Source organism: Molossus molossus, unplaced genomic scaffold (genome assembly GCF_014108415.1).
Source record: "Molossus molossus isolate mMolMol1 unplaced genomic scaffold, mMolMol1.p scaffold_m16_p_8, whole genome shotgun sequence".
Taxonomy (NCBI): Eukaryota; Metazoa; Chordata; class Mammalia; order Chiroptera; family Molossidae; genus Molossus; species Molossus molossus.
The window spans coordinates 111,522,502-111,545,941 of NW_023425402.1; the positions used below are offsets into that span (position 1 = coordinate 111,522,502).

General features: G+C 48.7%; 1 protein-coding gene across 13 annotated transcripts in view; it reads left to right on the plus strand.

Annotated features, from left to right (window-relative positions):
- The window catches only part of AFDN (afadin, adherens junction formation factor), a 137,004-nt gene that overhangs the window by 38,446 nt on the left and 75,118 nt on the right, over positions 1–23,440 (plus strand). For 6 of the 13 annotated variants that reach the window (XM_036248291.1, XM_036248283.1, XM_036248284.1 and 3 more), the window contains exons 3-9: positions 2,319–2,431; positions 4,220–4,383; positions 6,833–6,993; positions 13,909–14,066; positions 16,715–16,826; positions 17,869–18,036; positions 20,840–20,884. In XM_036248291.1, the coding sequence (XP_036104184.1) occupies positions 2,319–2,431; positions 4,220–4,383; positions 6,833–6,993; positions 13,909–14,066; positions 16,715–16,826; positions 17,869–18,036; positions 20,840–20,884 (921 nt within the window). Of the gene's footprint in view, positions 1–2,315; positions 2,432–4,219; positions 4,384–6,832; positions 6,994–13,908; positions 14,067–16,714; positions 16,827–17,868; positions 18,037–20,839; positions 20,885–23,440 lie in introns of all 13 variants that reach the window. The other 7 variants (XM_036248287.1, XM_036248289.1, XM_036248294.1 and 4 more) reach the window with 4 other exon arrangements.

Genomic DNA, 23,440 nt, shown 5'->3' on the forward strand with positions numbered 1-23,440 from the left:
CATTTCATAACGAGAACATCTTGGTAATTTTGGTTTGTAGCAGGAATTTCAAACTTTTTGATTTATTGATCTATTTCTCTGATTTTCATTTCTTATGCTTTCAGTTGATAGAATAACTTAGAAATTGTTATGCTTGTAGGCTGATAATTAACATGACTGTTTGCATATGTTATTTACCAAATGCCTGTATCGGTCTGTCTTTTTTTTTTTATCCTCACCCGAGGACATTTTTTCGATATTTTGTTCAGATAGCGTGGGAGGGAGAGAGAGAGAGAGAGAAAAACATCGACGTGAAAGGGACACATCGAGTGGTCGCCACCCACACGACCCAACCAGGGCCAGGGACAAACTGCAACCAAGGTACGTGCCCTTAGCGGGAACCGAACCCGGGTCTCTCCAGACCGCAGACCAACGCTCTAACCGCTGAGCCAAACCGGCCAGGGCTCGGTCTGTCTTTTAAATGTCCCGTTAAGTCTTGCGTCCTCTGCCATGGAAATTCTGCCTCCTGTCTTTTCCGTCCTCACGTAGCACAGCCCACGCGTAGTCACCGCTGGTCTTTGCCATTGTGGGCTTCTCATGGCTGGTCAGGCTGTGTAGAAGTCTCCAGGCCCCTCTGGGCATCGTTGCCCCGATCAGTGATCAGTGTGCCCGGAGGCTTGTTAGGTTTCTAATGAGGGAGGAAGGAGTGCAGGAGACTGAGCAGTTGATCGTAACAGAGAAAAGGGGTGTAGCTTGGTGGTTGAAGCAGATGTGAAGGTTGAGGGCGGTGAGTTTGGAGACAGGGTCAGGTGTGCAGTTAGAAGAGCACTCACTGTTAATACTAGAGGTGCCACCTGGGCCGTCGCCACTTCTGGACAGCACATCACATAGCGCGAGAGGGAGGGTCTCATGGTGCGGACAGCACGTCACATAGCACGAGAGGGAGGGTCTCATGGTGCGGACAGCACGTCACATAGCACGAGAGGGAGGGTCTCATGGTGCGGACAGCACGTCACATAGCACGAGAGGGAGGGTCTCATGGTGCGGACAGCACGTCACATAGCACGAGAGGGAGGGTCTCATGGTGCGGACAGCACGTCACATAGCACGAGAGGGAGGGTCTCATGGTGCGGACAGCACGTCACATAGCACGAGAGGGAGGGTCTCATGGTGCGGACAGCACGTCACATAGCACGAGAGGGAGGGTCTCATGGTGCGGACAGCACGTCACATAGCACGAGAGGGAGAGTCTCATGGTGCGGACAGCACGTCACATAGCACGAGAGGGAGGGTCTCATGGTGCGGACAGCACGTCACAGCGCGAGAGGGAGGGTCTCATGGTGCGGACAGCACATCACATAGCACGAGAGGGAGGGTCCCATGGTGCGGACAGCACGTCACATAGCACAAGAGGGAGGGTCTCATGGTGCGGACAGCACGTCACATAGCACAAGAGGGAGGGTCTCATGGTGCGGACAGCACGTCACAGCGCGAGAGGGAGGGTCTCATGGTGCAGACAGCACATCACAGCGCGAGAGGGAGGGTCTCATGGTGCGGACAGCACGTCACATAGCATGAGAGGGAGGGTCCCATGGTGCGGACAGCACGTCACAGCGCGAGAGGGAGGGTCTCATGGTGCGGACAGCACATCACATAGCGCGACAGGGAGGGTCTCATGGTGCGGACAGCACGTCACAGCGCGAGAGGGAGGGTCTCATGGTGCGGACAGCACATCACATAGCGCGACAGGGAGGGTCTCATGGTGCGGACAGCACGCAACATAGCACGAGAGGGAGGGTCTCATGGTGCAGACAGCACGTCACAGCGCGAGAGGGAGGGTCTCATGGTGTGGACAGCACGCAACATAGCACGAGAGGGAGGGTCTCATGGTGCGGACAGCACACAACATAGCACGAGAGGGAGGGTCTCATGGCGCCTTGGGGCTTCTGAGATGTGTGAGCATTATTCCCTTATTTTCTGTTGCACGTGAGATCATTTTATTTACAGAAACAGGCTTCTGCCAAGGTGCTGTATGTAGACTGTGTTTTTCTCCCTGTTCGCATGTATGTCTCGTTTTCCCGGTTATATTAATGCTCTGAGGAAGTTGTCCCTGGTCCGTGTCAGCACGAGATACAGGAAGTGTACATACAGTGGCAACAAAATGCTGAATCAGTTTTTAAAACTCTCACTTAACATTTTTAACATATTTAAGTCTGAGCAAGTACTTGAGGTGGCAAGGTATTTTATGTCTATCAGTGAAATGCATATCGGGATGTTGTAGTAACGAGAGCCACTGAATAACCATAGCATACTTTTGTCCTTTTCATGTTTTGAAGAAGAAAGAAGATTGGATATAGACGAGAAGCCCCTAGTTGTGCAGCTGAATTGGAACAAAGACGACCGTGAGGGCAGATTTGTTCTGAAGAATGAGAACGACGCCATCCCTGCTAAGGTAGGGCCTGCCGTTCTGGGCTGGAGCCCTCGAGGTCCACAGGCAACTGTGGTCCGGTTACAGGGCTCCTCCTCTTTGTGGCTTCTCTTCCTAAAGTGCTCTTCTACCCCTTTTCCAGGAAACAGTTTAAAAGTAGCCCAGCTTCTCCCTGTTTCATCCTCTGATTCACAGAATAATCCCAAACACTGCTTGTAACTTTCCCAAAGAAACGCTGTGCAGACTTCAGATGCTGAGAGGTTCATGCTCAAGTGATAGCTCCAGTTTCTCCCCCATTATAAAGTCCTAATGTCTTCATGATCAGAAGGGAAAGTAACTTTGATAACCTGTTTATGTGTGAACTTTCAGATGCAACCCTTTTTCTATTCTGTGGTCAGGGCAGGACTGAGTGAACTTCCTGGGTTTCTGTGGCCAGTGCCAGACGTGACAGATGTAGCAGTGGCTCTGAAGTGCGCTCGGGCGGTAGGCAGGCTGCGCAGGGCTCCTGGGCTGCTGCTCCCGCACGGCCTCCTCTGGGGTGGGGGCTGCGGACACTGCGGCTCTCTGCTGGCAGGGTCACCTCACGTGGGGGTCAGCATTGGCGGGTGGCAGCAAGTGCCGAGGAGGAGATCTGCTCAGTGTCTCCCAGCAGGTTGGGGGACTGCTGTCACCGCGTGTGGCCACAGGAGTTCCCCGTGCGGGCTGCCAGCGCCGCAGGCCTCACCTGTTAGCTGCTCCAGCGACTGTTGGGAGTGTTACCAGAAGTAGGACTGGAGACTGCGTGTGTCTCCCCACCCATGTCTTATTTCATCTCTGCACCTCGGTCAGCCGGCGTGCCGTTCTGTGGCCACAGTGTCCTGGTGCGGTCAGGACGGCGCCGCAGCAGCTGGCGGTGGGGGCGGCAGGTCCAGCAGCAGAGCCGGGTTTCTCCCCAGTGTCGTGACCATTGCTTTTCATTTTTTTTGATGATCTACCAGCCAACCAATTAAATTATATTTAAAATAATTGTTTCTGTCATCTGCTGGTAGGCCATGTTATATATAAATTAAGAACAAACAAGCAAACAAACAAGATCTGAAAAAGAAATTAGACGTTTCTGTACAAGCTGTGCTTTCCTTTATTAAAAGCCAATTTATTACAGCTACTTTTAACATTTCTTTTGAAGTTAAAAAATCTATAAAGTAGATAATGATTTAAATGCTTAGTTACTTCCATATTTTCATTAGGTTTCTTTTATGCAAATTACTTTATGTAGCCCAGGCAGTGTGGCTCAGTGGATGGAGCGTGTCCCATGGACTGAGAGGTCCCAGTTCGATTCCCAGCCAGGGCACATGCCCGGGTTGCAGGCTCGATCCCCAGTAGGGGGCGTGCAGGAGGCAGCCGAGCAATGTTTCTCTCTCAGATCAATGTTTCTGTCTCTCTCTCCCTCTCTCTCCAAAAAAAATCAATTAAAATATATTTTAAAAAATTACTTTATGTAAATTATTTGGATTTTTATTTATTGAAAATCAGATTATATGATTCTCACCCTAGTTTTCTCACTAGGTTTGGGTTTTGTTTGCCTGCTTGCTTGTGTACAGTTTTGGATTGAGGTAAAATTCACACACAGTGGAATGCAGACAGTGAGTGTGTAATTCATTAAGACTGGATGACTGCACTCTTGTGACTGTCAGCCCAGCCAAGACAGAGCACCACCGCCCCCCTCCTGGCGGGAGCTCCGCTGGGCTGCAGCCTGAGACGGGCCGGCTCGCTGCAGATGAGCTTGATGTGATTCTGCGTAGTGACAGCGTGTGACTGTGTTCCTTTTATCAGAAGGCTCAAAGCAATGGACCTGAAAAGCAGGAGAGAGAAGGGGTTATCCAGAACTTCAAGAGAACTCTCTCGAAGAAAGAAAAGAAGGAGAAGAAAAAGAGAGAAAAAGAGGCAATGAGACAGGCACCGGACAAAGACGACAGACCTTTCCAAGGGGATGACGTGTAAGTTCATGTTGGCAATACTCATGTTTCTTGTGTGCTGAGCCAGATGTTCGAAGGCAGTCGCTCGGTCACGAGGCTGGTGTGGGCCAGTTCTGGCTCTGTGGAGATCGGCTCTGACAGCGCATGTCGTCTCGCTGTGCTCGCTAACCCAGGCAAGCGGAGTGGTTAACAGTGCTGTGTTTTCTGAGTGGGCCCTGGAGGCCCACGTTCTTCTCTTCGTCTTCCCCTGGCCTTCCTTTTCATTTCTGCTTGGCGCTGCTTGAGGCAGTGGCAGTTTCTTGCGCACCTCAGATACGCTTGCCACGTGGCCGGAGGTGGTCACGAGCAGCGAGAAGAGCACCTTTTCCCTTTATCGAACGCACACCTCCCATCCCTTACTCTGCCACGCCAGCCCGTCCCGATGTCCTTGCCTGCGCAGGACTCGGGGCTTCTGGCCCCAGAGCCGAGGGAATAGGGAACCGTTGTGTTTTCACTGTGGCAGAAAGAGACATTGGAAGGCACTGACCCCTCTGTGGGGTCTCCAGGTCTGAGTGCAGCCTCATCAGCACAGTTCAGTTGGCTCATTCCATCCCGCTCGGGCTCGGGCTCGGGCTCGGGCTCGCCGTGGCACTGACTGTGCGGGAGTCTGTACTGCGTTTCGGTGGCCGAGGTCAGAGGCGTTTGCTCTGAAAGTCGGAGGATGGAGACCTGCCAGAAGGGGAGAGGAGCACCTGTCACCGCCTGAGCCAGGAGACCCGTGTGTTCCTGCCACACTGGCCGGATGCAGACTCTTGTGTCCATGTGGAGAGTTTTAGGGATATAGTTGCAGTTTTTTATTTTTTTCTTTATTGATTTTTTTAGAGAGGAAGGGAGAGGGAGAGAGAGAAACATTGATGAGAGAGAACATGGATTGGCCGCCTCCTACATGTCCCCCACTGGGGATTTGGCCCACAACCTGGGCATGTGCCTGACCTGGAATCGAACCAGTGACCTCTTGGTGCAGGGTCAACTGACGCTCAACCACGGAGCCACACCGGCCGGGTTGTCACAGTTTTTTAAAACTGGAACATCCCACGAGACATTTTCCTGCTAATGTACGTCATTTATATTTTACATCAAAGTGCATTCACAAATCTCTACATATATATCCACAAAAATATATATTAAGTAACTTAAGTGATTGTACAGTATTCCCTCAGAATTTTTACAAAATTTATGAAACCAGCCTCTTTTGTGTACTTGTAGGTGTTCACAGTTTTTTTAGTATCATTAACAATACTTTAGTGACTAACCTTCTTCCAGAACTTTGGTGACTCATCTCATCATTTCCTTAGGGGTGCTTATCTGGCCAAATCTGCCCCCACTCTCCCAGTCTCTCATTTCCTCATGTCCTAGAACTATGGGTGTCACAGAACAGCGCCCTCTACAGCGTCTTCAGGAAACAACCCACGTTAACAAGGTGGATAGCTTTCTACATCTTCACTGACTACTTATATTCATTCTTCCCTTGCCATGACTTCTTCAGGTCTTTTTAAAAAGTGTTACTGATTCTGAGTGTTCTGTGTGTATTGAGGATAGTAACCACTTGTCAGGGGTGGTATTTACTTTGGAGTGCAATTTGAGCCCATTTCACACGGTGCCACAGTGGATTTAGACGTCCGTCTGTTAGGCAGACGCCGATAAGGCCCAGGAACTCTCGGGTATAATGTTGCAGAGTTAGGCTGTTTAGTGTAGTTATACAAGAGGAAGAACGTGTAACTATGTCGCTCCTGTGTGGACAGTACCAAAGAAAACAGTTTAAAACCCAGGCGATGGTTTGTTCATCAGTTTAGCTTATATGAGCTGATACATGATTTGTGTGAAGAGAATAGCTACTGAAAATGACTTAAGTCACCCGACTTGCTTGAATCCAAGCTTGGCTGGTTTTAATTAAACTATCTTCATGACTGAGGATGTCATCCTGGATGTAGTTATCAAGCTTTAGTGAAGTGTATTAGCGTTGCCTTGATGTCTAGTTCTCAGCGCGTCCTGTGCAGCGACTGCCCGTCGTCGGACCTCGTAGCAACTTCCTGTAGAAAGTTCAGCTTCGGGAAAGTGGATGTCGGCAACCCTTTCCGTCATCAAAGACCGAGAGTGTGGTCAGTCTCCCTTCCTGTGGTCGGGGCACTGTGTCGCTCACTCATTTGGTCTGTTTAGGATGACGACAGGCGGAGACTGCTGAACGCGTGACACATTTTTTTTGGAGTTTTGTTAGTGCACAATAATTAAGTTGTCGAACTCACTCTAAGATTTTAGTTGTAGGTTTCTGCTTAGCTCAGTGTGTTAGTTTGTACTGAGACACCGTGCTCTTTAGCCACAGTACTTGGGACTGTGTGGTGAGCAGTGCACGCCAGTCTGGCAGGCTGCGAACACGGGGCGACTTCCTCACACAGAATTTCAGAGGTGGGCTGGGGTCTCTGTTTTCTGGCAGTGAGAACTCTCGCCTGGCTGCAGAGGTCTACAAGGACATGCCTGAGACCAGCTTCACCCGCACGATTTCCAACCCTGAGGTGGTCATGAAGCGGCGGAGGCAGCAGAAGCTGGAGAGGCGCATGCAGGAGTTCCGGAGCTCAGACGGGCGGCCCGATTCAGGTGCGCGGTTCGGGTTGCTTCTCCGTTTGTTTGTTGCAAAGGGTTTGGTTTAATTGTACTTTTATAGATGTGTGAGGCCTTGCTGAAGCCGAGTGAGTGTGCCGTGGCCGGCTCACGTGTGTGTCACATGGCTGCGGGAATCAGCGTGGGCTGGAGCGGGAGTGTTCTGCTCACAGACGGCGTGGCTCGCACACAGCACTGCTTTCCTCGTCCTGAAACTCTGGCACATCTCACTGTGTGCAGAGAGGGGGACACCGAGCACCCCGTGCACACATCACCCGGCTTCCAGCATCAACAGCTCATATTTCATCTCTACCCCATGTGTATGGCTCCCTTTCCTGACCTCTACTATTTTGAAGCAAACCCCCAATTCCTCCATATTTCGTCTGTAAAGATGTCATTATATTTTTCTGTAAGGTATGGATTCCTCAAAACCAAAACCACAGTATCATTTTCACATACACAAGAATCAGCAGTAGTTCCTCATGTCACCAGACACCTGTTCGTTGTTCAGATTTCTTCATTGCTGGAGATAGTTCTTTTACTTGAGCCAGGAATCAAGTAAAACCTATATACCTCAGTTGGTTAATATTTCTTTCATTCTAAAATTCTTTTTTTAAAAATTTTTCTCTCAGTTTGCTTATTCATTAGTTTAAAAAAACACACGCAAACCTAGGTTGTTCTGTAGGTATTGCCGACTACATCCTGTGGCGCTTTTACTTTTTTTTTCTTCTCTTTCTCTATTTCCTCATTTAGATACAGGTACAGGGTTAGGTCTTTTGGGAGGAGAAGGAGGAGGAGGAGGTGGGACAGAAACACTTACCTTGGTACATCCACAGGTGAGCAGTGGTTTGGAAAAAATTTTAAAGAGTCATGGATTTAAAACTTCTTAGTGTTTGCCGTCTGTTACAGTTGCTGTCCTTGCTGCTGCTGGATTGTCCCTGTGAGCCACTGGGGCTGCTTCTGGCTGGCACCCCAGTGCTGGACATGGCCTGTGGTCATGAGAGCTTTCCTGGGGTGGGCGTCTGGTTCAGCTTGTGCATTTCCTGCTCCCGGCTAGGAGTCCCTGTCCCTTTGGTGGCATAAGTGTCTGGTTGCTAGGAGTGCTCCTTGTAACTGGTCAGCCTTCGCTTCTAGACCCATTGAACGGACAGCGGTACAGAGTACTTGTTTCTTTTTTACTTCTTTGGTTTTAGAGAATCTGGGCATCTTTTCTCCCAGGATAAGTTTCTTTTTCTTCTTAACATAATGATGTGTTATTGCCTTTAATATATAGTAATGACATCAAAAGAAACATAATGCTGTTATAGTGTTTAATAGTAGGATACTGAAAATATTTTAATGTTTGTTTGTTTGTGAATATGCCCTATAAAGATAAACTGTTAAATTTTATAGTTGATTTCTGTCTCTGTAGTTACATATCCACATTGATTTCTAGTCATGTTTGGTTTTTTTGCCTTTGATGTTAAGGTCTACTCCTTTAAAATTCAGTGCTGTTTAATAGTTTCTAGGTCAAATCTCCAAGACAAGGTATATTTAGAGAAGTGCAGCTCTTCCCCGGTCACCCCCTTACTTAAACGGCAGCTTACTGTGCAGGCTCCCCACCTGGCTTTTCTCACTCTGCAGCATGTCCTGGAGCCTCCGAGCTCCTGAGGGAAGAGGAGGTATGAAGGCCCTTGGGCACCTAGCTTCACTGTTGGAGCTATGAAATGGTTTTGTCTTGTTGTTTTAGCTATTTGACGTGAAGCTTTTATTTGCAATTAACCTATAATTGTGTTCAGCAAAGAAAAGACTTGTTATAAAGTTACTAGTTATAGAGTAGTTTTACTTGTTCAAAAATAGCATAGTCATTTGAGTTTCAAAAAAACCATTGTATAGAGGGTCCATGTCATTGATCCAGCCTTTCCTAAGGATGTCTGACCAGTGTGCCATCCACCCGATGGTGCTTGTGCATCGTCACATCCAGGGGCAAAGCCTTGGGCACCTCCGCTTGCTCTCTGTTCTAGGCTGAATGTTGGGATAGGCAGTGCGTCCCTAAGGCCTCATTTATCATGTTTCGGCTGGGAAGGATTGCGTAATTGTGGACCCATCTCCTGAGTCCAGCCCCGAGTTGCAGGGCTCAGCCCGTCGAGACCGAGGTGGATACATAACCCAGTGCACACACGTGGCAGCAGGTCCAGCTGCCAGAGGGAAGCTGCGTCCATACCCGTGTTGCGTCCCTGGGAGTGATGCTCTTCGGAAGTTTCTTAGCAGTCCCTTTTACCTGGTCTCCAGTGGTGAGGCGGCCTGTACACCTGGTTCTAAAGTGCATGGTCACGATTCGCCGCCGCGACAGAAGTTGCCAACGATTCCATGTCTTCGGAGTCTGCAGTGCGGTGCTGTGGACAGCCGGGCAGGATGGGAGCTGGCCCTGGGACTGCCTCCGCCCGCAGCCCCAGGCTGTTCTGCCCACTGCTCTACAGCTCAGTCTTGGTTATCTGTTTCTGGGAGTTGAGTATCAGCGACTCACAAACACTGGAGAGTGGGAGCCTTACTAGTCCCATAAACAATCCAATCGATTACGTCAGAGACTCGAGTCACCAGTTTCTGTATTTTCTACCTTGTTTAATCAAGCATTTGAATTGACTTCTAAATATATGCGCTAGAAAGATAATAAGGAGGAGGGTGAGAAGATACAAAGATAAAGAAAAAGAGCCCTGGCCGGTTTGGCTCAGCGGTTGGAGTGTCGGCCTGCGGTCCGGAGAGACCCGGGTTCGGTTCCCGCTAAGGGCATGTACCTCGGTTGCAGTTTGTCCCCGGCCCTGGTTGGTCGTGCGGGTGGCAGCCACTCGATGTGTCCCTTTCATGTCGATGTTTCTCTCTCTCTCTCTGTTCCTTTCTCTCCCTCCCACTCTATCTGAACAAAAAATGGAAAAATGTCCTCGGGTGAGGATAAAAAAAAAAAAGAAAAAAGAAAAAGAGAGGTAGTAAACACTTTTAAAAGGACAAAAGGAATGCTCATTGATACCTACCATGTGCTGCCGTGTACCAGGCTGAAGGGACTCCGCAGGTCGTAGGGACAACGGTAAGCTGCCGAAGAGTTAGACTGAGGTTCAGAAAGCGTTTAGTTCAGCCTGAGCTTCAGACCTGGAGCAGTCAGTGTGGACGCAGGGGACGAGGACATGTGGAAGCAGCCGTGGAGGGGTCTCTGCTGCAAGGCCTGACGTGGACAAGCCCGGCGTGGACATGGGCCATTGTCAGAGAACACTAGAGGGCTGGCTGAGGTGGCTTTACCAGGAACTGGTCACAAACTGGGATTTTCTGAGGAGGGGGCCATTCAGAATGATGCCCATCTTTGGTTGGGTAGATGTGGGCTGGGAAACGAAAGAACTTTTGGCAGAGGGGGAGGTAGGTTTCATTTGTGTGTCATGTGAGGTGTGCCTGTGGCGGGGTGTCCTCTGGTCTCGAGTGCTGGTCGGCAGTGTCAGATGGAGGTAGAGGTTTGAGGGCGATGTGTGGTTGGGAGGCATTGTCCTGGACGTGGCTGAGCTTTGAAGGGTAGAAAGTACACAGATAATACAAAAATCTAAGGGAGGGTGTCCTTGAGGACTAGGCAAAGAAAACGGGGAGAAAACCTCCCAAGAATTTGGTTGGAGAAACGGGGAGAAAACCTTCCAAGAATTTGGTTGGAGAAACAGCAGAACATCTGAGAAGTAGGTCTTATCTGGTAGGGGTGCCGGGCAGAAGGAAACCCCAGGAGATGAGGTTTTGTTAACAAAACATCTATTTATGGTTAATATTAAGGAGGTCAAATATACATATGTATATATTAAGTTCAAGTGTTTCGTTTGTCTTTAATAAATAACTTAGAAAATACATCTTTTTAACCTACTGTAGCTGTCAAACTAGCTTCTGGGTGGTCATGTGTGGGTCAGGCTCCTCTGAGAGGGACGGCTGGGTCTGTTATTTTTCTGTCTCATTAGCCCCAAGGTTGGATTCCCAAGTTCCAATAACATAACTTACATGCACCTGTCTTAACTCACTTCACAGCTGGTCAGACATCATAGCTTGTAACAGCTTTGGCCATGAACTTTGTACAGTTTTTTTTTTTTTTAATCCTCACCTGAGGACATTTTTCCATTTTTTGTTCAGATAGAGCAGGAGGGAGAGAGAGGAAGAGAGAGAGAGAGAGAAACATCGACATGAAAGGGACACATCGAGCGGCTACCACCCACACGACCAACCAGGGCCGGGGACAAACCGCAATCGAGGTACGTGCCCTTAGCGGGAACCGAACCCGGGTCTCTCCGGACCGCAGGTCGAAGCTCTAACCGCTGAGCCAGACCGGCCAGAGCCAGTTTTTTTTTAATACCCAGGGGACTTCCGGTCAAGATGGCAGTGTAGGTAATCGCGATGTTGCATCCTCCCACAACCACATCAGAATTACAACTAAACTACAGAGCAACCATCATTTAAAACTGCCTGACATCAAGCTGAATGGAAGTCCTACAACTACAGAATTAAAGAAGCAGCCACATTGAGACTGGTAGGAGGTGGGGAGGCAGATCATCTATTTGGAATATAAGGAAGCAAAAAAACACCCAATCAGAACAGCAAAAAGAAAAAAGAATCCAAAAAAATGAGGATAGTGTAAGGAGCCTCTGGGACAACTTCAAGTGTGCCAACATTCGCATCTTGGGGGTGCCAAAAGGAGAAGAGGGAGAACAAGAAATCAAAAACCTATTTGAAACAATAATGGCAATAATGACAGAAAATTTTCCTAACTTGGTGAAGGAAACAGACATGTAAGTCCAGGAAGCACAAAGAGTCTCAACCAAGATGAACCCCAAGAGGCCCACACCAAGACACATCATCATCAAAATGCAAAAGGTTCAAGACAAAGAGAGAATCTTAAAAGCAGCAAGAGAAAAGCAGTTAGTTACCTACAAGGGAGTTCCCATAAGACTGTCAGCTGATTTCTCAAAAGAAGCTTTGCAGGTCAGAAGGGAGTGGCAAGAAATATTCAGAGTGATGAAAAGCAAGAACCTACAACAAGATTACTCTATCCTGCAAAGCTGTCATTTGGAATCGATGGCCATATAGTTTCCCAGACAAGGAAAAACTAAAGGAGTTCATCACCACCAAACGATTATTATATGAAATGTTGAAGAGTCTTCTTGAAGAAAAAGATAAAGAATATAAACAAACAAAATGGCAATGAATATACATAGCTGTCAACAATTGAATCTACAAACAAAATGAACAAGCAGAACAGAAACATTCTTATAGATATAAAGAATATTTTGTTGGTTGCCAGATGGGAGGGGGTTTGGAGAATGGGTGAAAAAGGTGAAGGGCTTAAGAAGTACAAATTGGTTGCTAGACTGACAAACCTCAAAGAGAAGGGGGGTTAGGGGATGGGAAGAAATAAACCAAAGAACTTATATGTATATATGCATAACCAATGGACACAGACAAGAGTCTTATCTGGTAGGGGTGTCAGATGGAGGTGGGTGGGAGTGGGGAAGAGGGGGTCAGTGGGGGAAAAATGGGGAACATCTGTAATACATTGAACAATAAAGATATAATTTTTTAAAAAACTCACCCAAGGATATTTTCCATTGATTTTTTAATAGAGTGGAAGGTGGGGGGGAGAGCTAGGAACATCGATGTGAGAGAAACACATCAATTGATTGCCTCCTGCACGACCCCCACCAAGGTCGGGGATCAAACCTGTAACCCAGGTACGTGCCCTTGACTAGGAATCGAACTCACCACCCTTCAGTCCTTGGGCCAACACTCCCAACTGCTGAGCCGAACTGGCCAGGGCTGTACGGTATTTTTAATATTCAGGTATATTATATTCACTCTGTGATGTCTTTAAACTGTGATTGATCCAGAAATGTCCTAAACATCTCAGTTAATTGATTTGTGGCACAGATATTCTACCACCAACAATGGCCATGTATTTTTTTACCGAGTCTTTGGCTAACAGAATTTTGAGGCAGGCTCCTGCTTCTGCTGGAGTAAATCTGAACTTGGGATCCTGGTCTGCGAAGTCCTGCATGATCTGGTCCCTGCCTGTTTTCACCTCAGTCTGTCCCCATTGGCCGGCAGCCCAGCTGGGCTTGTCCCAGTCGTGGGCCTGAGCGCTTGCTGGCCCCTCTGCCCAGAGAGCGTTCTAGGGGCCACGCAGCTGCCGCTCGTCATCCGGGCCAGGACCAGCGGCCATCCCTGTAGCAGCCGACGGGCTTGGGCAGTCTCTCTCACTCTGTCTCACAGCCATGCCTGTGCTTCTCACAGCGCGGACCCTCTGCTAGTGCCCCCCCCCCCCCGCCCCGATAGCTGAACTGCTCTGCTTAGCTGGTCTCCTCCTCCCAGAGGACTTCACAGCTGAAGTGATCCCTGGTTTGCGTCCCTGGAAGTAAATGGAGCTTCCGTGGCAGGTGCCTCCTGAAACACCTGACATCTCCTGGTGTCTAGCTCAGTCTTTTACAATTGGTTTATTCAGTGGGGTTGATACTTAACTTTACCTGGGTTTTGATGTAGGTTTCAGACGGAGGGTTAGGAAGTGGGGAGCGTGGGGATGGGTGTGTGACGAGGTGTAGGTGAGGGCATGGGAGCGCTTGAAGAGCAGAATTGTCAGGCTCCATTTCTTCCTTTGCCCTCATGATCTTAGCGGAAATCAGTCCATCGATGTAGAACTCAGCTGGGCTTAAGGAGCTGTCAGACCGGAGGGCCTTTGTCTCACAGCGTGTTTGCTGCACAGCTGTGCTAGGTCAGCGCGTGCTGTCCGAGAGGAGGTGAGAGCGGAGCTGTGCCTCCCGTCTCCACTTCCGTTGCACCCAGAGCTCAGGTGCCGGCTGCAGTGACTGAGCGTCAGCCAGTGCACCTATTGGGGGCAAGTTGTGCTCAAAGACGTCTGATGTTTTCCAGGTGGGACGCTGAGAATTTATGCAGACAGTTTAAAACCAAATATCCCCTACAAGACAATCCTGCTGTCCACCACCGACCCTGCAGACTTTGCTGTAGCTGAAGCTCTAGAGAAGTACGGTCTGGAGAAGGAGAACCCCAAGGACTACTGCATCGCCCGGGTGAGTGGCCGTCCGGGGCAGAGCGCAGTGTCCACTGCGGAGCATCGGCTCGCGTGCAGTGGGTCTGGGCTCGTTTTCTTCCCATGGCGGCCTTTAGAGTCTGAGAACCGAGACCGTGTGTTAAATGCGTAGAAAACATTCTCTCCCATTATAAAGTAATACATGCTCCTGTTAGGAAGTAAGAGAAAGCGTAAAAAGGCCAGTTGGAAAGTAAAATCACCCACAGTTCTAATACCAGTGGATAATAGCTGTTAATATATATATATATATATATATATATATATATATATCCTTCCAATTGGTATTTTTTATAGGTAACTTTATTTTAGCAAAGTATGCTTTAATGATTTTTCTTGAGGCTTTTACTGTGAAGATTCAACTTGAAGTAAATTTCAGTTTGCTTTTCATAATTAACCAGCATATGGTTGATATGATTAGAGCCACTCATAGTATCTTAGCGATAAAGAATATATTTTGAGCCCTGGCCGGTTTGGCTCAGCGGTTAGAGCATCAGCCCACGGACCAGAGAGTCCCAGGTTCGGTTCCCACTAAGGGCACGTACCTCGGTTGCAGTTTGTCCCCGGCCCCAGTTGGGGTCGTGTGGGTGGCAACCTGTTAATGTGTCTCACTCATGTCTATATTTCTCTCTCTCTCTTTCCCCCCCTCTCACCCTCCCACTCTATCTGAAGATAAATGCAAAAATATCCTCAGGTGAGGATTAAAAAAAAAAAAAAAGAATATATTTTGAGCCCGGCCGATGTAGCTGAGTGGTTGAGCATCGACCCTGCACCAAGAGGTTGCTGGTTCAACTCCTGATCAGAGCACATGCCCAGGTTGTGGGCCCGATCCCCAGTGAGGGGCGTGCAGGAGGCAGCCATTCGATGTTCTCTCTCATCCATGTTTCTATCTCTCTCCCTTCCTCTCTAACATCAATAAAGAAAAAAAATCTATTTTAACCCTACTAGTGTGTGTAAATCTGTTAAATAATAGTTTCATAAAGTTGAATTTGAGATGATGTGTGACAGTGAACTTCATAACGTATTTTCCTCTTAATAATTTCTGCCTAAATTTTACATGTGGAAATCAGAAAGTTAATTGGAGTCATGAAGTCATAAAAGCCTACTTTTGATCATTTCTTTTGAGGCTCTCCCTTGTTTTGGTTTCCTGTTCTGTTATGTTCTTGCATACTTTCTTTTTCAAGCTTCTTAGGCAGTATAAATCAAGGGCTGATTATTATTTTAACTTCGCATTAGATTTCTTTGTTTTCTTAGCTTCATGACTTGGTGATGTGCATCTCTTCCATGCTCACTTCTTCGTGTGGTGTCTCACCTGTCTTAGTGAGTGCTGAGTTTCTCTCTCGTGTTAGGTTCTATGCTGGGACAGCAGAGTAAGAGCTGCCTTCAGAAGGCCTGTGATGTGGGAGACAGAGAGGCCAAGAACGAGAAATACAAACAAGGTGCTTTAAATCAGAATGAGGCAGAGACATTTTCCTGGAGGCCCTGATGTTAGCTGGAAGGTTGGCGAACGGCAGCATGCCAGTTGTGGCCTGGGCGGAGAGCTCTGCGGGGTCCCCGTGGCTGGATCTCCAGGACACCTGCCAGGCCGGGCCGAGGGAAGGCTGGTGCCAGAGCAGGGTGCCCGCTGAGCCCGGATAGCGCATTCAGTGGGGAGCACCGGGAGAGACGGTCGCTGCCCGTGGGTGCGCTGTGGTGAGCAGCTGGACACAACCTGAAGCGGTGTAGAGAGGCACGGAGCAGTGGAGGGAGGTGGCAGGGCTCTGCAGGAGAGTGTGGCCCTGTGGGCGTGCGCAGGATGCCCTCTGCGTGGGGAGGTCGCTCCAGGCAGCTCTGCCACATTGCCTGCAGGCTGTGAAGAGGCTCGGAGGCAGTGGCTTGGCTTCCTCGCAGGTTCTGCAACTGTGTTTGGTTCGGGTTAGTGCTGAGTGAGGATGAGCAAAAGCCCAGCAGGTGTGAGGTTAGTGGGCAGTCACCCAGCTGCCTTTGTCTAGACCACCGGGGCTTTCTCAGATGATGGAGAAAATTGTTTGGCTACTATTTTTTTTAAAAAGGTAGAGGAGTACAGTGTTATGAATATTTAAGAGTATAGTAAGTATCTTAAAAAGATGATGAAAAACATTTGTTGAATGAATAGCCCTATAACATATCTAAATAATCTGATTAAAATGAAATCATGAAGACGGTTACCTGCAAGAAAAACAAAGCTATTCTGTTGTGTTCTGTGATGGTTATCCTCAGAGATCTCACATTAGATGAAACCACCTTACAAAAACAATTGTTTGATTATGAAGGGTGGGTTAGGGACCAGAGAGATTTACAATAATGAAGTTATCTTAAGAAATTTCAACTTAACCATTAAACTATTCTTCCATATAAAAGTTTGTTATACAGAAAAAGCTCAGGGGCCAGAGAGGGGCAGGTGAATAGAAATGGCCCTGCCAAGCTGCGAGCTCGTTATTGAAACTGTTTTTCTTCACTTTGGTTGGTGGTTTAGTGAGAACGGTGTATAGTGTTTGATCAATTTGATTTCACAGTGATTTTTTATTTACTCCAAAGCAATGAATTCTTTTCTTTAAATATCGTCAGTTTACTTTTTAGGTACAGTCGCAGGTGATGATTTTTTTGTTTCAGGTCATGCTTCCTCCCGGAGCCCAGCATTCCGATGAAAAAGGTGCTAAAGAAATCGTCCTTGATGATGACGAATGTCCCTTACAGATCTTCAGGGAGTGGCCAGGTGACAGAGGTAAGGGAGAGCAGTTTTGTTTGTTAAAGAATCCTTCTGCAATGTGCACCTGACATCTCAGGTGCCTGGTTCTCAGAGGGCGCAGAGGCGAGTGCGGGCAGGACTTTCGACGGCTGTTTGCTGTGCGGTTTCTAGTCCTTCCTGGCCTCGCTCGATGGTTCCCGGGTGGTCCCCTTGTTCCGAGGTCCAGGTTCCTCGGGCTCTCGTGTGCACATCTGGGACAAACTGTCCCGCTGCAGCAGGTGCCATGCCTTGAGGAAGCTGGACTGGAGCACTGCTCAGCAAGTGGGAGGTCGTCATGAGGCCAGCAGGGGGGCCCTTACTGTGCTGACCAGGTGGCCTGAGTGGGTTGGTCAGATTTGCTGTAATAGGGAAAATAACCCTGCCACCCTGAAGACCGACCGTCCAGTAATTTTAGTTATTTCAGAAAATGAGTCCAGACTTTTCACTATTCAGACAGTTCCCTCTAATTATTTCAAAGCAGTGGAGGAGTGCACCTGTGTTCTGACGGAGCAGTTCCCTCCCTGATTCCCGGGGTGCTGGCTGCTGCTGTGTGGGCGCCGTGCTATGAGCACACACGGCTTGGCTGCAGGTGACTCCATCGCTGCTGAGTGTCGATTGGTAGTTTTAAAAGTACACTTGCTTAATACTTTTTCTAGACAGTAGAAAGTTAAACTTCATTAAAGTGAAATTCCTCTGAATTCTGAATTAATTTAAGTCAATTAAATGAAATAAAAATCAGATCAACTAAACATAAATTTGTGTATATGTATTTGTGTTATATATATGTTTATATTGACCACTCTTAGGTTGTTTACCAATATAAACATTCATTTATTCTTTAACATGTTATTTTTCAAGCATGTAATGTGCTTGGGTAGTTCATGTGAAATAACTTCTGCAAGTTGCCTTCACACATTCTTCCTTGGAAGATGTTACTGAATTACATTTTCTTGAGAAGTTCTTGCGTGGTTGCCTGCTTGCTCAGCGGGCTGCCTCCGCTCACTCCGTCTGGGTCATGACTGACAATGCACTGTTCCAGGGGTTTTAGTCTTTCAGTTGAAGAGGAGACCCCCGGACTACATCCCCAAGAAAACCAAGAAGCACATGGACGGAAGGCCAGCAAAGGGCAAGGAGAGAGCTGACGGGGCCGGCTACGGCTCCGCACTGCCGCCCGACAAGCTGCCCTACCTGGTGGAGTTGAGCCCAGGTGAGTAGCAGTGTAAATGCTCATCTTTGAAAGGGGTCTTTCTGTTGGCCGACAACCTGTTCTAGGCCATTTATTTTTTTTAAAAGTAACCCTCATAAGATGACATTTGCTTTTTTAAAATACCAAAACTTTAAGGTCATAAGATAGGTACTTTCATGTATAAAAATAAGGTCACGTAGACAGAAATTGATACTGGAAAGCAAAAGTTAAAATAGTGACTATAGAGAATGAAAGAGGGGTTCAATTGATCTACTCCTTTAAAAAAAAATTAATAACCTTGTGAAATACTTAACCCACTAACAGTGGCGAACTGAGATGCGCTCCCCTTGGGCAGGCCCAGTGGAGGCGGGCGTGAGTGCGTCCGTCTGTGTGGCTCCACGTGTGAGCAGTCTGAAAAGAATGTCTTCACGTGGAACAGTGTGGTTGAGAAATTTGTCTGTGAGCGAGGAGGGGTATTTGGTTTTACAGTGATAGCAGACTGAGTTACTGTCATGTTAGTCCTCAGATGTTTTGTCTGTAGGGCTCTCTTAAGCCAAAGCGTTGCTGTAGGTGAGCCATCAGGTGGAGAGATGCATCGACGTTCATCAAGGACTGTCATGTGCACACCCCAGTAGTGGATGTATTCGCGTACCTGCGATGCGCATAACGGGTTCAATCTTGAGATAAACAACCGGGTTCAATCTTGATAAACGACGGGGTTCAATCTTGAGATAAATGATGCCATTCCATATTTCTTTGGTTAAAATACTAATGTGACCACTATTATAATGAACGTGCTATGAGAAGGACTATTGCAGAACCGCTTTTAAATAAAGCTCTATTTGTGCTTACAGAAAAAGCTGGCTGAAAACCAAACCAGTTATGTAGGTAATCTACGGTTCTTTGGCAGGAATTACGTTATTCTCTCTTTTGGTTCTTGAGTGTGTGTGTTTACTTACAGGGTCATAACTGACGGTTCGATACGGTGCTGTGGTCCGTAGGCTCCCGGCACAGCTGGGCTGTCGCTACAGGAGAAGCGGTGTTGCTCTGTCGGCACGAGTGGCTCACACTCAGTGCCCTGTGCTGCAGGTGTGGTTTCACACTCCTCCTGTGTGAGGGTCTCTGCCTTGCCCAGCTGCTTGTGCAGAGTGTCAGTGTCGCCTTGTCCTCAGTCCTCTGGCAGAAAAGTTCCTTTAAACCTGGTTCCTTGCTGTGGTTTGGAGACAAGTCCCGATGTTCCCCAGTGTCTGGAGAGTGTGTGGCAGCCGTGCCTGCTTGTCTGAGGCGTGGTTACACCTGCGAGGTCACAGTTTGTTTTTGAACTTAAAATGTTTTAAGATCTTTGGGCATTGGGTCTGTTCTTTAAGATTTTGCAGTACATGCTAGAAATGAATGATTGTTTTCTGAGGATTTAGGAGTGTTACTAGTTCAGAGAGAATTGGTAAATAGCAGCCGACAGTAATTTTCAGATGAGTAATGGAGAGTTGACTTGGGTGGCAGCAGAGACAGGATGAGAATCTGTCTGTTCACCTGTTGGACTAGCAGTTACCGAATACGTGCTGTGTGTGAGACGGTTCCGGGCCGTGGGGATAGAGCACCGACGCGGGTGGCACCTGGTCCGGGAACTCGTGTCCCAGGGAGAGCTGCTGTGTGCCTGCTCGTTTCCTGCTCAGCTCCCGGGGGTGCAAACATATGAAGCTCTCTGTAGGTGTGGGAAGAGAATACAGGGCAGATAAATGTTGGTTCTACACTACTTTTCACCAGATACGGCTACAGCATACATCACATGCTCGTCGATAAATCCCCTCCGTCACGGCGTCCTGCATTGTCACCTCTCACCGAGCTTCTGCTTCAGGCTAAGCAGCGGTGTCTCAGGTGACCCAGGCTGCTCCTGCCTTCGTCGCAGAGTGATGAGTCCAGTGGCTGCGTGGAGGCCGACATCACCCCAGAGCACGCTCAGGGTGCAGCCACTGGGTCAGGGCGGGCAGGCGGCAGTGGCCTGAGTGCTGGGCCCAGGGCCTCCGCCAGAGGCGCGTCCTTTCCGGCAGTTCTGCTGGCTCCGAGTTTCCACCATGACAGTCAGCATGCTGGATGGAATGGGCTGAGTTCCATTTGCAAGCAAATGATCTGTCCATGTTGATTTATGAGTGGTTAAGGACTGTGTTTCCACCGGACATGTCATCAGGCAAGCGTCTGTCCTCAAGGAAGGTTAGGTTGAGGTCCTGTGGTTGTGGGTTGTAGGTTTTTTATTGTTCATCTCAGCCAAGGATATTTTCCCATTGATTTTTAGATAGAGTGGAGGGTAGGGAAGGAAAGAGAGAAAAACATTGATATGAGGGAGACACATTGACTGGTTGCCACCTGCACGACCCATCTGGGGCTAGCAACCCAGGCACATGCCCCCAACTAGGAATCAAACCTGCGACCCTTCAGTCCAAGACCGACACCCTACCATTGAGCCCAACTGGCCAGGGCTGGGCTGGGGGTTTTGAGATGGGGGTGTATGCTTGCACTGTCTTTTGGAGAAATGAGGCTAGAACAGTCATTTTAGCCCTGCTTTGGATCTGACTGTTCTTCCAACAGAAGAGTGAGCCAAGCGGGGCTAGTCTCCTGCAGGGTCACTGACTGCTGCTGTCCTGCCCCACGGCTCCCCTGGTGTCCTGTCCTCAGCTCTGAAGGGGGGCGGGGTGCACTTTCTCCTGCGCACGCGTCTCGCTGCAGCTCACCTCTCCTGTCTCTCCTCCCTCCCTCCCACATGCCTGCATGGCCTCTGTCCCGCCGACGCTGCCTTCACCTGGGTGCTCTGCATGTGCTCCTAACCCAGGGAGAAGGAGCCACTCTGCCTACTGCGGCTACTACACTCACGAAGGTAACGCTGTGCTTCCTGCCCGTTCGCCGCAGCGCTGTCAGCCTCACGGCACCGCAGCGCTGACTGGCCATGTGCGTCTGTGTTGGTTTGGAATTGGTATAAATGACTTATTTTAAGAAATTTAATGTGCTGTCATTTTATTCATATATGCTGAGTATTCCCTATCGAGGATTCATTTCATATAATGGAAGCTTATTTTGCAAAAATGTTCGATTCCTTTATTCAGGCTGTCTTACGTAAACCTTGGACTAAAGAAGGGAGAGAGCTGTTTTCCTATTCTCCTCCCACCCAACCCCGAGAGTAAGGGGAGGAGGTGGGGCCGGGAGGGGAGAATGAGAACGTGGAGGGCGAGCGGAAGAGAGACAGAGACGGAGAGGCAGGAGGAGGAGCCGTTCTGTCCACCACTGTGCGTGGCCCAGGGGTGACAGTTGGTGGGAGCACGTCCTACACCAGCGTCCACGTGCCCGAGACTCCCTGGGAGGCGGGAGGACAGAGCCAGCCGTGTGGCGCTTAGTCCCTTTGTGGGGACTAGCCCACACCACACCGGGTCTTAGGGGGTTCCTCAGGTTCCCCTTGTTCTCCTGGGTGAAATGCATTTCTTCTCGTTAGCAAAGCTGTACTTTCTTACTTGGAAAATGTTCCTGAAATTTTGTGTATCTCAGACTGTGTCATCCACATGGTGCAGCTTGGTTTTATGGAATACTTTTTTGTCTGTTTTTATATTTTAAATATTATTTTTTTACATGTTGAAGGTAATAATCAGATTCTTTCCTATGCTGTATTAAGTTTATTTACCTTTTAACATCTTATTTTAGTTGAATTTTCTCCAAACTGATCATACAGATTTTTATTGGATATTAACCAATATCCAATGGGTTAATACTTGGAGTTTGGATTTTTTTTCTTCTTTTGAAAAATATAAATAAGTGAGATTTTTTACCTATTGTGCTATTCATATATACATAAAGAAGAGTCTAAGGTATGTCTTTGTTATTTTATTCTTGAAGAGGACTCTTGAATGTTTCCATGTGCTTGTTAGTTTTGTAGTCGGAAGCAACGAGGGGCCGTGGGGAGCACAGTGCCTCTCCTTTCCACCTGGTGTGTCGCGGAGGGCATGCGCCAGTGCCACTGACTGGCCAGTCCTCTTGGTTTCTGTGCCAGCTCTGTTTGAGGAGAGGGAGTGAGATACGCCGCGAGGCTTGTTCGGTGAGCTTCAGATTCTCGTCGATGGCTCCTCGGCTGTGGCAGGGCTTACCGAAACGTGAGCCCTGGGAGCAGGGGCCTCTGCTCACGTCCTCACGGCCGGCGCCCCCCTAGTAGGCAACACAGTGCCTGGCACACCGGGGGCTCTCCGTGCTCCGTCAGTGCGCCAACCGCCCCTCTGCTTCCCAGCGCTCACTCTGGGGCCTTGGAGCAGAACCGAGCCGAGTGTGGGCTGCGTGGAGTCGAAGCTCATACCCAGGCAAATGTGCTCCACCTGCTCACGATGGGCTCCCCCTTCCTGACGAGAACATCACACAAGGTGCCGAGCAGTGTGGGAAGGAGCGTAGGGATGTCAGGTGGGCGAAGAAAACCCTGGACACCCAGATGCATTGGAATTTCAGATAAAACAGTTATTTAAAGTTGATCCCAAACGCTGCCCATGTGACTGGGTGTCATGTATTTTACCTGACAACCCTGAATAGTGCTCTGATGTCTGTGTGTCCTCCCAGAAAGGAGGGGGAGGGACCTTGTCTCCAGCTGTTTAATGGTGGGTGACGCGGGGGACAGACGAGAGCGGCTGGGCGGAGCGGGAGGACACTCACCATGGGCTCTCTTTGCCTGTGCGTCTAACCTCATGATCATGGGACTTATTTTTAAGACAAAATGATAGAAGTAAAGAACTTGTGAGCGTTCTGATAGAAGTGCTGCCGCTGTGGCAGGGTCTGCAGAGAGGGCGGCCTGCTTGAAGGGCTCCAGGTTTGCTGTGGACGGGGGGGGGCCTGGGCCAGAGTGGGCTAGTTGTGGGACAGCTGGGGAGGGCCGGGAGCACAGGGAGACCGGTGTTGGGGGCAGTTCTGTGTCTGGCTGCCTGCGCGGTGGGCGCACCCTTGGGCAAGGGTGCGGCAGTGGACTGGCACAGCTCGGAAGGGACCACTTGTTACAGCATCACTCGCCTTCATCTCCTCTTCTTCTCTCCTTTCCGAACTCAAACCAAACACCCTTCTATTCACTCCTCCGGGGCCACCCTTTAGGTTCCTTGGAGTCTGTCCAAGGTGTTGTTTGTGTCCTGTCCTGACTGTGCAGCAGTCAGAGAGGATGTCCATTCTCTCCCTTCCCTTCCTAGTTTCGAATCTGCCGCCGTTGGTGTGGATGTAGAGAAGCATGTGATGCGTATTTATTAGCCATGAGAGGCCTTTCAGGAGCAGGCAGAATGCAGAAGCACCTGAAGTGAATGTTCCTTTCACCTCTAAACAGACATCTTTTTCATGTTTTTGTATTGTTGAACTTTGTATTGAAATAGTTATTTTTGATCAGTTATTTGCTTCTTTTGTGTAATTTATAAATTCGTTTGTG